Source organism: Gorilla gorilla, chromosome 4 (assembly GCF_029281585.2).
Source record: "Gorilla gorilla gorilla isolate KB3781 chromosome 4, NHGRI_mGorGor1-v2.1_pri, whole genome shotgun sequence".
Taxonomy (NCBI): Eukaryota; Metazoa; Chordata; class Mammalia; order Primates; family Hominidae; genus Gorilla; species Gorilla gorilla.
In genome coordinates, this window is record NC_073228.2 from 9,529,455 (window position 1) to 9,546,267 (window position 16,813).

The following is a 16,813-nucleotide window of genomic DNA, read 5'->3' on the forward strand; positions in this document are numbered from 1 at the left end:
GAATCGCTTGAACCCGGGAGGTGGAGGTTGAAGTGAAATGGAGGTTGCAGTGAGCTGAGATTGCTCCACTGCACTCCAGCCTGGGTGACAGAGTGAGACTCCATCTCCAAAAATTAAAAATTAAAAAATTAAAAAAAAGTAACTAGGCCCAAGATGTTTTGTAAGCCTCATCTACAAACTGTTCTAAAAAAATACTGCATAAACTAGCATAAACTAGACGTTGGCAGCACAATAGAAGACAGGTTCAGATAAAAGAGGCAAGGGCCAGGCGTGGTGGCTCATGCCTATAATCCCAGCACTTTGGGAGGCCGGGGCTGGTGGATAGCCTGAGGTCAGGAGCTCGAGACCAGCCTGGCCAAAAGGGAGAAACCCCATCTCTACTAAAAATACAAAAGCTAGCCAGACATGGTGGTGTGCACCTGTAATCCCAGATACTCAGGGGGCTGAGGCAGGAGAACTGCTTGAACCCAGGAGGTGGAGGTCAGTTAGCCAAGATCGTGCCACTGCACTCAAGCCTGGGTGACAGAGTGAGACTCCATCTCAAAAAAGGGTCAAGAAATAGACATGCAGTACAAGGGTGGGGTGGAAGTAACGGGGAAAAAAAAAAAAAAAAAAAAAAAAGAAGGCCAGGTACGGTGGCTTATGCCCGTAATCCCAGCACTTTGGGAGGCCAAGGCAGGTGGATCACTTGAGGCCAGGAATTCAAGACCAGCCTGGCCAACATGGCGAAGGCCGAAAAAAAAGAAACAAATGGATGCACATCTATCAATATATGAGAGAGGTGGGATAATATTTCAGGTCAACGGCGGAAGAACAGAAGATGCTGGAACAATTTGATTTTTTCAAATAGAAAAGAATGTATCTGGCCGGGCGTGGTGGCTCACGTCTGTAATCCCAGCACTTTGGGAGGCCGAGGCGAGCACATCACTTGAGGTCAGGAGTTCGAGACCAGCCTGGCCAACATGATGAAACCCCATCTCTACTAAAAATGCAAAAATTAGCTGGGCATGGTGGTGCCTGCCTGTAACCCCAGCTACTTGAGAGGCTGAGGTAGGAGAATTGCTTGAACCCACGAAGGAGAGGTTGCAATAAGCTGAGATCACGCCACTGCACCCCAGCCTGAGAGACAGTGAGAGACTCCATCTCAAAAAAGAAAAAAAAGGAATGTATCCACATCGCACACCGTACTAAAATATAAGTTGAAGACTGGACAAGCAGCATAAGATAAAATATAAACTGTCAATAAACATCATCTAGGGTAACCAAGTTCTCTAAGTAAGCAAGAAAATGCAAATGAGATACAATTTTCTACGCGTCAGGTGGGAAAAAACTGAATTTGATATTGAATGTGACCAGGATGGCTGCACACAGCTGTTTGCCCCTATCACTTAGGGAAGCATAAAGTGACACAGACACTTTCAAGGGTTTTTGCAAAAACCGTTGACACCACAGAATTAAGTCTCTAGTAGTCTGCAAAGCTGTATCCACTAAGTCTGTTCAACGTAACAAAATGGCTGAAGCCATTCTGTTCCCTGAAAGGCCAAGGGTGAGCAGGTGGGGATGGGTATGCATGGCGAACCTGGCTGATGGGTGGGGGGCATCTCCTGGTTCAGACCATCCTATCCAGGCAGCCTGCTGCTTGCTAATGGAGCTCCCGTGCAAGTGCATATAAGTCAGGGTACACCCAGACACAACAGATGCTGGCAACACAGAGGACATCTGTCTCTATCTGCAATTGTGATCTAGGTCATGTGTGGTGGCTGATGCTTGTAATCCTAACACTTTGGGAGGCTGAGGCTGGAGGATCGCTTGAGCACAGGAGTTCAGGACCAGCCTGGGCAACATGGCAAAACCCTGTCTCTACAAACAATACAAAAATTAGGCAGGTGTGGTAGCACGCGTCTGTAGTCCCAGCTGCTCTGGAGGCTACAGGGAGCCTCCAGAGGTGGGAGGATCACCGGAGTCTCCTCACTGAGACTCTCTCCACTGCACTCCAGCCTGGGTGAGACCCTGTCTCAGAAAGAAAAACTACTCCACTGCGATCCAGCCTGGGTGAGGCCCTGTCTCAGAAAGAAAAATATTGTGATCTAATTGCTGCTGGATGACTTGTCCAGAAGAAGCCATGGGGGTGAATGGCAAACACTGAGAAGGCTCCTTGGCTGTCCCCTACTGACTTGTGCCAGTCAGTGTTTCTTGAGGCCCCTACCTTGCTCTAGCACACTACCTACTGTGAATGGGCTCCTACACCCTGGGCAGGGTAGGATGCCGGTGCTTCCCGTGGAGGTGACAGCATGGAAACCAAGAAGTGCTTTTCAGCCTCATCTGCCTTTGTCTCTTTCTCTTTCGCCTGTGATATGGTTTAGCTCTGTGTCCCCACCCAAATCTCATGTGAAACTGAAGGCTGGGCCTGGCGGCAGGTGACTGGGTCATGGGGGCGGATCTCCCACTTGCTCTTCTCATGATAGTGAGTCCTCACAAGATCTGGTTGTTTACAAGGGTGCAGTACCTCCCCCTTTACTTGCTCTCTCCTGCTGCCACGTGAAGACATGCTTGCTTCCCCTTCGCCCTTCCGCCATGATTGTTTCCTGAGGCCTCCCTAGCCATGTCTCCTGTAGATCCTGTGGAACTGTGAGTCAATTAAACCTCTCTGCTTTATAAATTAGCCAGTGTCACGTAGTTCTTTGTAGCAATGTGAGAATGGACTAATACAACCTGTCTCACGGAAAGACAAGTGGCACCTCTCGTTCTGTATAGGAGGTCTGCAGGGATGAGCTGAAGGAAGGAGCTTTGGGAATTTTTACTTCCTTGGAGTGTCTCTGCCTTGCCCCAAGCTGATCGGTCTATTAGAACATAACTCTCGTGTCCGAAAACGTGCAGCCGAGGCAGAACAGCAGGAGCTCCGGCTCTGTGCTGCCCGCATGATCACCAACACCCGTGTTACCTGACCTCACCAGGCAGAGGCCCCGCTTAAGCCACAGGAGCCTGAGGGGTGGTGCCAGCCCCCCACCACTGCCTGAGCATTATTAAGGGAGCAGGAAATTGTGCGGGGATTTTGCTCTTGATGGAGAGGTTTGGAAGGTCAAAGCAGGACGTTAGCAACACTGGGAAAAGGCTGAGATGTGCATCCGATGTCCCAGCAGAGGCTTCTGTGCAGGAAGCCAGGCCTCACCTCTACCTCCTCCAAGTCAGCTCCCCAGCATCAGCAAATGCCCTGAATGCCTTACCTTGTTAAGGTTCAGAACGCGGAAGAAGTCCTTGGCATTTTGCTGGGAAAGTTGGACTCCCTCCTCTGCAGTCACACAGCTGTCACATGCCAGGCAGTCGCTCAAAAATATCTTGGCATCAGCCAACTTGTGGAATTCTCCCTTCTATGAAAGATGACGTTTCAGCATGATTATTCAACAAATACTCTTTAATGTGCTTCTTTAGAGAGAGTAACACCCATATACAGAATTCACAGTAAACATTGGAGATAATACCAGGGTCCAGGCCTGGTGCTCAAGGGGCTGGAAGCAGGACAGTCTCTGCCACTGAGCAGCTCAAGGTGGTGAAGGGACACAGGACACAGGGCCCAGCCCACAATGACACTACGGAATCATGCAGATGACAAGGGTGGAACCCAGCCCTAGCACTGTCACGTGGTAGGAAGTAAATGACCCCTGTGTTCTGGAAGCTGACCCCACTGGCCCTTCCTTCGTCCTACACCCCATCCTCTTTGGTGCCTGTGATCCAGCCCTCTGACTGCTCCTCTAGCTCTGTGCTCCCTCTTAGCATCCCACGGCTCCCTGAGGCCACCCACAGCCCTGGCCTCTCCCTTGAGGCTCAGAACTTTACAACTCAGTGCTGGCTCTGGGTTTGCACTTGGACATGTAACAAGATGCTCATCCTGACCTGGATGTAGAGTCACTCTTTGATCCCCTCCACCCTCTCCTTCCTGACTGGCCCTTGTGCCCCCCGACATCTGCTAAAACATAAACCACACCTCTGCTCTGCTCAGACAGCTGCCCCTCACACAGAGGGCCTGGGCAAAGCCAGTGGCCCCTGTCTGCCCGGGTCCCATCACAGCCCCCTTGGTCTCCACACGTCCAGCCCCACTGGCCCTTGCTGCTCTCGCCATCTTTCTGCATGAAGCAACATCTAAGAGCCCCAGGCTCACCCTGGGTGGCCTTCAGCAGAGATGATGTCCAACACCTGCTAAAACAGCACCACCCCCTCACCCGTCTCTTCCCTCCCCACCCATCTGTACTCATGTTGCTGACTGCTAGCAGGAGTCTGTCCCTCCTCACTAAAATGTAAATGAGAGCTTGAACACTGTCTTGTTCTCTTGTTCCTCAGCACCTCCAAGAGGTACTGCACACAGACAGTGCTCAATAAATAACTGGTGGATGAACATATGAATACTCTGAAGCTTACAGGAGTAATGTCAATAAATTACAGAAGCTCCTCAGGTAGTGCATGCATTCGTTTTTCTTTAAAACATGATTTGACAGGAGACGGCTATGGATGTGCCTCCTCCTTCCACAGCGTGCTACGAACCGCAGCTCGGGTGTCACCTCTGCCTCCTGCCTACACATGACCCCATGTCTCTGTGCAGCCCACTCACCCTGGGATCTTTTTCTGCTGCAGATGGGCACTCAGGAGGTCTGCATGGGCTCAAGAGTTTGTGCTTCTAACAAGTTCCCAGTGGGTCAAAGCCACAGCTCCACTCCAAACATCTGGTGCCCATAGCTGCATGAATTGTGCCTCCACAGCCCATCCCCACTGAGATGCCCATGACCAAACTGTCCCCCTCACCCAGCAGTGCCTCCTCCCTGCCTTGCCACCAGACATGCTGTGTATAACCCAGTCCTTCCATAAGTTTTCATGGTCCAGGTCTGATTCCCTCCTCACCCCTCACATTCTTTCTTCTTATTCCTCCTGCCTTCCACACTGATGCATTCTACAGAAGTCCTGTTCCCTTTTATCAGGCCCGCTGGCCTCACTCAGCCCAGGGCAGCCCTGTCACCTGCACTTCCAGCGGAGTGCTCTCCTCACCAAACCCCAGACTCACACACTGTAGAAGGCCCAGTGTCTGTGGAGCTAAAACTGCACTCCCTTCCCTGCACTACGTCCTCTGTTCTGTCTCTATCACTCTGGTAGACTTGCCCAGGCCCACCACCTCTGCCTAGGCTCTCAAAGCTGCCACCCAAGTGGCTTCCTGCAATTCTTCCCCTACTCTAGCCAGCTTAAGTCGGTTACCTCCATCACCTGCCCTAAAACAAACACCTGAGTCACCCCCTCACGGTCTCCACAGCTCTGCACTGTCATTGACCTGGCCAAGGGGAGCCACTGTCTCTCCCTAGAGCAAGTCTGTCCACACCCTCCTCTTGCCTGGTGTGCCAGTGCCCTTCCCTACACTCCCACCCTGAATTCTGACCACTCTTCAGGGTCCACTCCATTAACCCCAACCCAACTCCTCTCACCCTGTGTCCATCACTGACCTGGCAGGGCGCCCGCTTAGGCTGTGTACACACGTTATCTCATCCTCACCACAGTCCTGGGAGGGAAGTAACCCTACTCCCCAGGCCTCTGATAAGGAAACGAGGCTCACAGGGCTTAGATATCTGTCTACAACGACACAACCAGAGGGCAGGTGAGGGAGGCCCCTGGGGCCGGCCACTCAGGCGCACTGGCCCCAGCTGCCTCCAGGGCTCCAATGCACCCTACCTCTCTTCTGCCTGTGGCCAGCTCTTTGGCTGCTTGTCTCAGGCCCTGTTGCTCCCTAAGCCCCACAGTCCCCACAGCACTGGCACACAGGGCAACCGGGAGAACACCTGTCAGATTTAACATGTCAGGACTACTAAACTTAAGGAAAAAATATGCTTCTGCCATATTGCCAACTCTCCATTTATAAACTGGTACTAGTACTTTCTAAGGGTAGACTGACCTTAACCTCTCCCAACACCCTTCACTCAGAAAAACAGGGATAATGGCCAGGCTTACATGTAATGTTTCTTCTGGGCGTGAAATGAGACTGCATGTAAAATGACATTCTTTTTTTTGAGACGGAGTCTCACTCTGTCGCCCTGGCTGGAGTGCAGTGGCGTGATCTCGGCTCACCTCAACCTCCACCTCCCGGGTTCCAGCAATTCTCCTGCCTCAGGCTCCTGAGTAGCTGGGATTAAAGGCACGCACCACCACGCCCAGCTAATTTTGTATTTTTACTAGAGATGGGGTTTATCTATGTTGGTCAAGCTGATCTTGAACTCCTGACCTCAGATGATCCACCCACCTCGGCCTCCCCAAGTGTTGGGATTACAGGTGTGAGCCACCATGCCTGGCCGTAAAAGCACATTCTTGAGAGCCAGGCTCAGGTTATGTATCCAATAAACAGAGACCATAGCTACTAGCTAAGGAGAATTTAAAAACAAGAACTGAATTAGAAAAGAGGCCAGGTGCAGTGGCTCACGCCTGTAATCCCAGCACTTTGGGAGGCCGAGGCAGGAGGATCACTTGAGCCCAGAAGTTCAAGACCAATCTGGGCAACAGAGTGGAACTCCATCTCTACAAAAAAATAAAAATAAAAATAAATTAGCTGAGCATGGTGGTGCATACCTGTAGTCCCAGCTACTAGGGAGGCTGAGGCAGGAGGATCACTTGAGCCTCGGAGGTCAAGGCTGCAGTGAGCCATATAGTGAGCCACTGCACTCCAGCCTGGGTGACAGTGAGACCCTGTCTCAAAAGGGGAAAAAAAAATTAAAAGAAGAAATCCAGTATTACACCACGTTTTCTTTGTTCCCAATGCAGTGTGTTTTGGTGTAGTGTGTTCTGAGAAGACAGGCCTTGTGCCACTGATGGACTGTCTCACACATGTCTTTATTAGCCCCTTCAAGTTTATTTCAGTCTTGGAGACGGAGTCTTACTCTGTTGCCCAGGCTGGAGTGCAGTGGTGTGATCTTGGCTCACTGCAAGTTCCGCCTCCCAGGTTCACGCCTTTCTCCTGGCTCAGCCTCCCGAGTAGCTGGGACTACAGGCGCCCCCCACCACGCCCGGCTAATTTTTTGCATTTTTAGTAGAGATAGGTTTCACTGTGTTAGCCAGGATGGTCTCAATCTACTGATCTCATGATCCGCCTGCCTCGGCCTCCCAAAGTTCTGGGATTACAGGCACGAGCCACCACGCCTGGCCTATTTCAGTCCTTTTTTTGGGACAGAGTCTCACTCTGTTGCCCAGGCTGGAGTACAGTGGTACAATCTCAGCTCACTGTAACCTCTGTCTTCCAGGGTCAAGCGATTCTCCTGTCTCAGCCTCCTGAGTAGCTGGGATTAAAGGCGTACACCACCATACCTGGATAATTTTTGTATTTTTAGCAGAGATAAGGTTTCACCATGTTGGCCAGGCTGGTCTCAAACTCCTTGACCTCAAGTGATCCGTCCACCTTGGCCTCCCAAAGTGCTGGGATTCCAGGCGTGAGCCACCATGCCCGCGTACTTCAGTCTTCTTTAAAGCAGTGATGTGCACGGTGCTGTGAGCCCCCAAAGAGAAAAACAGCAGCAGTAGTTTAGTCTGGGCTGATACAAAACTGAAAAATCTACTTGCCTCTCCATTTTCCTGGGCTAGACTCGGTGCATCGGCTGACACATTCTCTTGGTCCTCAGTTTTTGTTTTCTTACTACATTCCTTAAAAAAGCAAAGGAACATTATTAATGAACTTTTACTTCGTCTCCCTTAAGAAAATGTGCACATTCTGACCAATGAAGCTCATGTATTTCTATCCTGTCTTTTGTTTGGTTTATTTATTTATTTATTTTTTAGACGGAGTCTCGCTCTCACCCAGGCTGGAGTGCAGGGGCGCAATCTCGGCTCACTGCAGCCTCCACCTGCCGGGTTCAAGCGATTCTCCTGCCTCGGCCTTCGGAGTAGCTGGGATTACAGGTGTGCGCCACGACGCCCAGCTAATTTTATATTTTTAGTAGAGACGGGGTTTCGCCATGTTGGCCACGATGGTCTTGAACTGCTGACCTCAGGTGATCCACCCGCCTCGGCCTCCCCTCCCAAGGTGCTGGGATAACAGGCTTGAGCCACCGTGCCTGGCCTTCTATCCTTCTAACCTTTCTAGTGAAACAGGTACTTAAGGACACACACACATCTCTATTGTTTGCAATAATAAAAAAGCAGAAGCAACTGTAGCCTTCCCCCCACAGGTGAATTCCCCTGGACACAGGTGTACTTAGAATAGGACGCAGCCACCACCGGGGATGAACGACCCATGGAATGTTAGGAAGCCTCCTGCCACGGTGTCACGCGCAGAAGTGCCAGCCACAGAGCAGCATCCACAGGAGCCCATTCCGGCAATAACAGCTACAAAACCCCCCTGCGTGCGCTGCGCGGTTGTTGCCGTGGCCTGGAGACAAGCGCGGAAGGCGCCGGTCAGCAGCCGTCACCCGCTTCCGCCCCTGCACCGGCTGCTCGGTGACCCTCAGAAGGGCAGGTTCGAAAGCGCCTAAAACTCCCTCGAAACGCTTCTGATCATTCCCGCCACGACCGCTGTTTACTCGGACTGTGGTGCGCGGCACGAGAGGCTCGGTCTCCGTTCGTTTCCGCGCTTCGCGGGCGTGGGAAAGATGGACAAGTTCAGGGAGAACCGCGAAGACCGAACCCGCCCTGCAGAGCGCAGCGGACCCCGCGCCGGCCGCCTCCACGCCGAGCGGGCCCAGGGTGCCGAGGCCGGGGGCGCCTTGAAGAGCCCTGAGGCGAGCGAGCGGCGGGCCCGGACCGCCAACCTCGGCCGCCCAGAGCCCCACAGGACAGGCACCAGGCGCGCGCCTCCCCGGCCCGCGGCGCTCACCTTGCGCGTGCAGTGCTCACACTTCATCTGGAGCGCGGCGGGCGGGAGGCCGGGCGCCTCAGCCTGAGGGAAGCACCGGGAGACTGGGACACCACTGCCCGCCGCCCGCGGCCCTTTGTTGTCCTCCCCCGACGCGGCCTCACCCCCAACGGCCGCGCTCGGCCAATGAGAGCACCGGGAGAGGACAAGCCGCACCCCTGGGCCAATAGGATTCCCCACCCTTACGGCTTTGCCTAGGCCAATGACAGTGTCGGGAAGGGGCGGGCCAGGCCCCAGAGCCAATCGGAGCGCGCGGGGCGGAGCGCAGCCTCACTCCACGTACGGCGCCGCGGGGACCGGGTCCTTGCGCCGGTTTCCGCTTCTCGTGGGTCCTGCGGCGGCGGCGGCGGCCAAGCGGCGTTCACCAGGGAGTCGGTGAGCGCGCGGACTGTCCCGAGGCCAAGCCGGGGCCGTTCCAGGGTGCTCGGTCCGGTGGTCACGGGGCCTGGAGGCCCCTGGGCCCGCGGAGGCCGCGGCCGGGCTCTGTCAGCCAGCTCGGCGTTGGACACTCGCCTTACTCGCGGCTCCTAACGGGGCGGGCCGGGGGCACAGCCCTCGTCCGCCGCCATTGCCACTTCACGTCGTGTCACGTAGGCTCGGCGGAGTAGCAGCGCGCATGCGCGGCCTGCCTGTTAGTAACCACGTGATGGACCCGGAAGCCCGAGGGCAGATGCTAAATGTTGGCCCTTTGACATTTGCGTGTGTTCACTGTGGATAGTTTTACCAAGTACATTGATTTGGGCCCTTACAGCTTACAAAGTAAAGATAACACTTACTCCTCCAAGAAATTGATTTCAGCTAAGCAAAACATTGATACAGGGCTATAATGGAAGTGTTGGACTCCTAATTATAAACGTTTTATGAAATCAGTGTGTGTGTATTACAGAAATCAGAAATGAGAAGAACATGTCTGGGAGAGTGTGACATAAGAAAAATAACTTGTAGGCGTATTTAACAGCAGCAGTTCTCAGGATTCCTCATGTTAGAGCCTGCCTTCCTGTCCTCTGAGAAATGAAAATGAAATCCAAAGACCCCCAACTGACTACACGAACCCCCTACTGGCTAAGGAGATCCCAGGGTTGTCTTGAAGGCAGTTCTCAGCCATGACAGATGGGAGGTGAGACACCTGTTACTAAGGCCAACCCTTGGCTAACTACCATCAGGTTTTCTTGGCTAAGAGCTTAACGGAAACCAGCGCTTTCGAAAGACTCCACCGCTGATAACAACCCTCTCATTTGCAGTTTCGGCACAATTGACCGGTATTCCCAACTGATAAGAGACACTGACCATGGAGTGGTTCTGGTGAGATGACATGACCCTCGTGAAGGGGTCTGAAGCTTCATTGTGCTTGTGTATGTTTCTCTCTTCAAAAATATACGTGACTTCTCCTGTAGCTTGATAAATATGTATATTTACACACTGCTTCTCATAGATTCCTGTTCCCTTTGCCCCTCCCTGGAAGTGTCTGTTTCTGGCTTCTGGCCAGAGGCAGTGCTTCCCTGTCTGTCAGAATGGCCACCCTGCAGGCTGAAACCCTTTATGAGAAGTAAAGCTCTCCTTTCCAGATTTATGAATCTCATCATTCTTCAGTTTGCCATTGCCCATCGGGTTCTTCCTGCCCACTGCACAGACAAAAAGTCAATTCATCAAGATTGCAGCAGGCCAGGAAAAGAGTTTAATTGACACCTGGCAGGCCACACAGGAGACAGTTACTACTCAAATCAGTCTCTCCAAAGGCTCAGCAGTTAGGAGTTTGTTTTTTGTTTTTTGTTTTTGTTTTTGAGACGGAGTCTCACTCTGTCACCCAGGTTGGAGTGCAGTGGCACAATCTCGGCTTATACAACCTCCACCTCCCAGGTTCAAGCGATTCTCCTGCCTCAGTCTCCTGAGTAGCTGGGACTACAGGCACACGCCACCACACCTGGCTAATTTTTGTATTTTTTAGTAGAGATGGGGTTTCACCATAATGGCCCGGCTGGTCTTGAACTCCTGACCTCGTGATCCGCCTGCCTTGGCCTCCCAAAGTGCTGGGATTACAGGCATGAGCCACCACGCCTGGCCGCAGTTAGGGTTTTTATGGACAATTTGGTGGGCAGGGGGCTAGGGAATGGATGCTGCTGATTGACTGGGAATGAAATCAAAAGGGTGTGTGGAAAACGGTCCTCAAGCACTGAGTCTGCCTCTGGGTGGGGCCACAGAAACCAATTGAGTCCTGAGTCGCAGGTTGGGGTGGGTTCACTCTGAAAAACATCTCAAAAAGCCATTCTTAGGTTCTGCAATACTGATATTATCTATAGGTGCAATTCGGGAAGTTGCAAATTTTGTGACCTCTGGCCACATGAGTCCTGAGCAGTGAGGGACTGTAGAAACCAGGCCTGCATTTTAGCAGAGTTCAGGCCACTCCCACAATCCTAACCTTGTGGCCTTTCATTAGCTTTACAAAGGCGATTTCAGCCCCAGAAGTGGGAGGTGATAGTTTTAGGAAGGGACTATTATCATCCTTGTTTCAAGGTTAAACTGTAAATTCCTCCCAAAGCTCCTAAAATTAGCTTGGCTTATGCCCAGGAACAACCAAGGACAGCTTGGATGTCCGAAGGAAGACAGGATTAACTGTGTGAAATTTCTCTGTCTTTTTTTTTTTGAGACAGGGTCTCACCCTGTCACCCAGGCTGGAGTGCAGTGGCGTGATCACAGCTCACTGCAGCCTCAACCTCCTTGGATCAAGTAATCCTTCCACCTCAGCCCCGCGGGGTAGCTGGGACTACAGGCTCACATCACTGTGCATGGCTAAGTTTTAAATTTTTTGTAGATACAGGGTCTCCCCGTGTTGCCCAGGCTGTTCTTGAATTCCTGGGCCCAAGTGATCCACCTCAGCCTCCCAAAGTGCTGGGATTACAGGTGTGAGCCACTGCACCCAGCCTCTATCACTGCCTTAATCTTTGCAAAGGCAGTTTCAAGTTGACACTTCAAAGTTAAGGCCAGGCATGGTGGCTCATGCCTGTAATCCCAGCACTTTGGGAGGCCGAGGCAGGCGGATCAGTTGAGGTCAGGAGTTTGACACCAGCCTGGCCAACATGCTGAAACCCCATCTCTACTAAGAATACAAAAATTAGCCAGGCATGGTGGTGTGTGCCTGTAATCACAGCTACTTGGGAGGCTGAGGCAGGAGAATCGCTTGAACCTAGGAGGTGGAGGTTGCAGTGAGCCGAGATCGCACCACTGGACTCCAGCCTGGGCGACAGAGTGAGACTTCATCTCAAAAAAAAAAAATTCTTATTTATACTTTTCATTTTGTATAGCTTTTTACAAATGCAACAGTGAAATTCTGGAAGTCTTAACCCTCTAGATTACTCAAATTCAAGTCAGCATCTCTCAGAAAATATCTCCCCTCAACTTCAGCTTAAATAAAAGGATAATTTTAGGTTGTCATTTGTATAGCTTTTTTGTTAATGTTTTACAAACATAACTGGCCAGGTGTGGTGGCTCACGCCTGTAATCCCAGCACTTTGGGAGGCTGAGGTGGGTGGATCACCTGAGGTCAGGTGTTTGAGACCAGCCTGGTCAACATGGTGAAACCCCATCTCTACTAATAATAGAAAAATGTGCTGTGTGTGATAGCGGGTGCCTGTAATCACAGCTACTCAGGAGGCTGAGGCAGGAGAATCACTTGAACCTGGGAGGCAGAGGTTGCAGTGAGCCAACACCATGCCATTGCACTCCAGCCTGGGCAACAAGAGCAAAACTCCATCTCTAAAATACAAAAAAAAAAAAAGAAATAAAAACATAAGTGTAATATGGTTGAAAGAACAAATTACGGCCGGGTGTGTTGGCTCATGCGTGTGATCCCAGAACTTTGGGAGGCCAAGGCGGGAGGATTGCCTGAGCTCAGGAGTTCGCAACTGGCCCGGACAACATGGTGAAACCCCATCTCTAATAAAATACAAAAAATTAGCTGGGCATGGTGGCACGCACCTGTAGTCCCAGCTACTCAGGAGACTGAGGCAGGAGAATTGCTTGAACCTGGGAGGCAGAGGCTGCAGTGAGCCGAGATTGCACGACTGTAGCCTGGGCAACAGGGCGAGACTCCGTCTCAAAAAAAAAAAAAAAAAAAAAAAGAACAAATTATAATCACTTAATTTTTTTTTTATCAAATAGCCAATGTCCAGTTTCCCCCATTGTCTCATTTTTTTTTACTGTCTCATTTTTTTTTTACAGTTTGTTTAAATCAGGATCTAAATAAGGTTTAGTATGTTCTATTAGTCTATATTACAATTGGTTCATATGTTTCTTAAGTCTCTTTTTCTATGAACTTACAGAAGACATTGAAAAGTCTCTCTTTAAAAATAAAAACTTGTTCTCCCTCTCCCTCTCCCTATTCTCTCTTCTCTCTTCTCTCTTCCCACAGTCTCCCTCTGTTGCCGAGGCTGGACTGTACTGCCGTGATGTCAGCTTGCTGCAACCTCCCTGCCTCGGGCTCCCGTGATTCTCCTGCCTCAGCCTGCCGAGTGCCTAGGATTGCAGGCATGCGCCGCCACACCTGACTGGTTTTTGTATTTTTGGTGGAGACGGGGTTTTGCCATGTTGGCCGGGCTGGTCTCCAGCTCCTGACCTTGAGTGATCTGCCTGCCTCAGCCTCCCGAGGTGCTGGGATTGCAGACGGAGTCTCACTCACTCAATGCTGCCCAGGCTGGAGCGCAGTGGCGTGATCTTGGCTCGCTACAACCTCCACCTCCCAGCTGCCTGCCTTGGCCTCCCAAAGTGCTAAGATTACAGCCTCTGCCCAGCCGCTACCCCGTCTAGGAAGTGAGGAGCATCTCTGCCCAGCCGCCCATCGTCTGGGATGTGAGGAGCGCCTCTGCCTGGCCGCCCTGTCTGGGATGTGAGGAGCGCCTCTGCCCGGCCACCCTGTCTGGGAGGTGAGGAGCATCTCTGCCCGGCCGCCACCCCGTCTGGGAAGTGAGGAGAGCCTCTGCCCGGCCACCACCCCGTCTCGGATGTGAGGAGCGCCTCTGCCCGGCCGCCCCGTCTGGGAGGTGAGGGGCGCCTCTGCCCGGCCGCCCCATCTGGGAGCCTTTCTGCAGGTGCACCCAACAGCTCCGGAGAGACAGTGACCATCGAGAACGGGCCATGATGACGATGGCAGTTTTGTCGAAAAGGAAAGGGGGAAATGTGGGGAAAAGAAAGAGAGATCAGATTGTTACTGTATCTGTGTAGAAAGAAGCAGACCAAGGAGACACCATTTTGTTCTGTACTAAGAAAAATTCTTCTGCCTTGGGATGCTGTTAATCTATAACCTTACCCCCAACGCCGTGCTCTCTGAAACGTGCTGTGTCAACTCAGGGTTAAATGGATTAAGGGCGGTGCAAGATGTGCTTTGTTAAACAGATGCTTGAAGGCAGCATGCTCGTTAAGAGTCATCACCACTCCCTAATCTCAAGTACCCAGGGACACAAACACTGCGGAAGGCCGCAGGGTCCTCTGCCTAGGAAAACCAGAGAACTTTGTTCACTTGTTTATCTGCTGACCTTCCCTCCACTATTGTCCTATGACCCTGCCAAATCCCCCTCTCCGAGAAACACCCAAGAATGATCAATAAATACTAAAGTAAATAAGTAAATCAATAAAATAAAAACTTGATTTTGACATAACTTGAGGCCTACTTAGAAGTGGCAGAGTTCAAGCTGGGCATGATGGCTCATGCCTGTAATCCTAGCACTTTGGGCAGCCAAGGCAGGTGGATCATCTGAAGTCAGGGGTTTGAGACCAGCCTGGCCAGCATGGCAAAAGCCTCTCTCTACTAAAAATTAAAAAATTAGCTGGATGTGGTGGTGTGTGCCTGTAGTCCCAGCTACTTGGGAGGCTGAGGCAGGAGAATTGCTTGAACCTGGGAGGCGGAGGTTGCAATGAGCTGAGATGGTGCCACTGCACCCCAGCCTGAGCAACAGAGTGGGACGTTGTCCAGAAAAAAAAAAAAAAAAAAGTTGCAGAGTTCCTGATCTTAAAGTTGTTGTCATTTTTTAAATTTGTAGGTTCTATCCATATCTTTCTCTTTGTATATATCATTTAAAAAATCAGGTCATTTGCCTGTAGGATTTCCCATGTTGTCAAAAAGAGTCAAACTGTAAAATATTTTAAGAGATTCTGAACCAAATATGAGTGACCAAGGGCCAGCGACACAGACCTTAGGAGATCCTAAGAACACGTACCCAAGGTGGTTAGGCTACATACATTTTTGGAAGACATAAGATATTAGTCAATACACATAGATGTACATTGGTTTGGTTCAGAAAGGTGGGGCAACTTGAAGGGGGGGCTTCCAGGTCATAGGTAGATTCAAAGATTTTTCTATCTGGCAATTGGTTGAAAAGGTTAAGTTACTGTCTAAAGACCTAAAATCAACAGAATGGAGTTTTTAGGTTAAGATAAGGGTTTGTGGAGACCAAGATTTCCATTAAGCAGAGGAAGTCTCCAGGTAGCAGGCTTCAGACAGAATAGATTGTAAGTGCTTCTTATCAGAGTTCTCCCTGAAGCAGGAAAAAGACCTGGAAAGGAACGGGGATTCGCTACAGAATGTAGATTTTCCTCACAAGGGACAGCTTTGCAGGGCTATTTCAAAATAAGTCGAAGAAATTTAATGTGGGGTAAAGTACTTCCATTTCTTCCAAGGCTTCCTATCTGTCATGTAGTCCTATACCAGAGTCAGGCTGGAATTTGGCGTCATTGCTACAGAGTCTACTTTGTCAACTTCAAGATCTGTTTTTGTTTTGTTTTGTTATTTTTTATTGAGATGGAGTCTCACTCTGTTGCCCAGGCTGGAGAGCAGTGGCACGATCTCGGCTCACTGCAAGCTCTGCCTCCCGGGTTCACGCCATTCTCCTGCCTCAGCCTCCCGAGTAGCTGGGACTACAAGCACCCGCCACCACGCCCAGCTAATTTTTTTGTGTTTTTAGTAGAGATGAGGTTTCACTGTGTTAGCCAGGATGGTCTCAATCTCCTGACCTCGTGATCTGCCCACCTCGGCCTCCCAAAGTGCTGGGATTACAGGCGTGAGCCACTGCACCCGGCCACCTCAAGATCTGTTTTAATGTGAATGCTGGTCAGCTGTGTGCCTGAATTCCAAAAGGGAGGAGGGAGTGAGGTATGTCTGTCTCCCCCTTCCCATCACTGCCTGAGCTAGTTTTTCAGGATAACTTGGGAATGCTCTTGGCCAAGCGGAGGGGTCCATTCAGATGGTTGAGGTTTCGAATTGCTGACTGTATCCTTGTAGAATCCTTTAGTACAGTCTTGTCTTCCACATTTCCAGTAATTCACTCTAGAAGCTTGTTCACATTCAGGTTAAATTTTTTCTGGCAAGACTACTTCATAGATAGTGTTGTATACTTCTGATATCTAACTGACCTTTTTGCGATGTTAATTAGCAGTCATTGATGACATTGCCTAGGTCCGTGAATTCATAGGGTGATATTTTAATCCTACTGTTTCTTCTTCATTTATTAGCGGGAAAACTTCTATAATGAGAAATTCTTCTTATGCAGTATTTGGTTACTCTGCTGTAAATTTCATAAAGGCAGGACAAATGCTTGATGCTTTCCTTTTATTAACCAGGCCACAAACTGGGGTGAGCTTGCCAGCATCCTCCAAAAGTGAACAGAGTTAAAAAATGCATTATTATGAATTACAGACTGGAGCATCTGAGGATTTTAAATTCACTGGAATTACTGTTCTTATTCATGCTCAAATCTTCTTCTTTTTTGGCAATGAGAACCGCTTCAGTTTCGCTTCTATGTTAGCAAGACGTTCATAGTCCTTGGTAAGTTCTTTGCTGTCGGATACGTTTCCCCGCACGTTTCTTTTTTTCAAGAAAACTGGCTTCTTTAGCAGGAACCACCCGCCTCCTCCTGCGGCTCCGCCCGGATCCCGGAAATCCGCTTGGCTCCGCCCCATCCA

General features: G+C 50.7%; 1 protein-coding gene across 2 annotated transcripts in view; it reads right to left on the reverse strand.

Annotated features, from left to right (window-relative positions):
- NARF (nuclear prelamin A recognition factor) overlaps positions 1–9,042 on the reverse strand; it is a 29,154-nt gene extending 20,112 nt beyond the window's left edge. For both annotated transcript variants that reach the window (XM_031011637.3, XM_004040757.5), the window contains exons 1-3: positions 8,828–9,042; positions 7,579–7,659; positions 3,225–3,368 (exon numbers count right to left, since the gene is read on the reverse strand). In XM_031011637.3, the coding sequence (XP_030867497.1) occupies positions 3,225–3,368; positions 7,579–7,659; positions 8,828–8,854 (252 nt within the window). In that variant the 5' untranslated portion in view covers positions 8,855–9,042. The remainder of the gene's footprint in view (positions 1–3,224; positions 3,369–7,578; positions 7,660–8,827) is intronic.
- Positions 9,043–16,813: the final 7,771 nt, after the last annotated feature.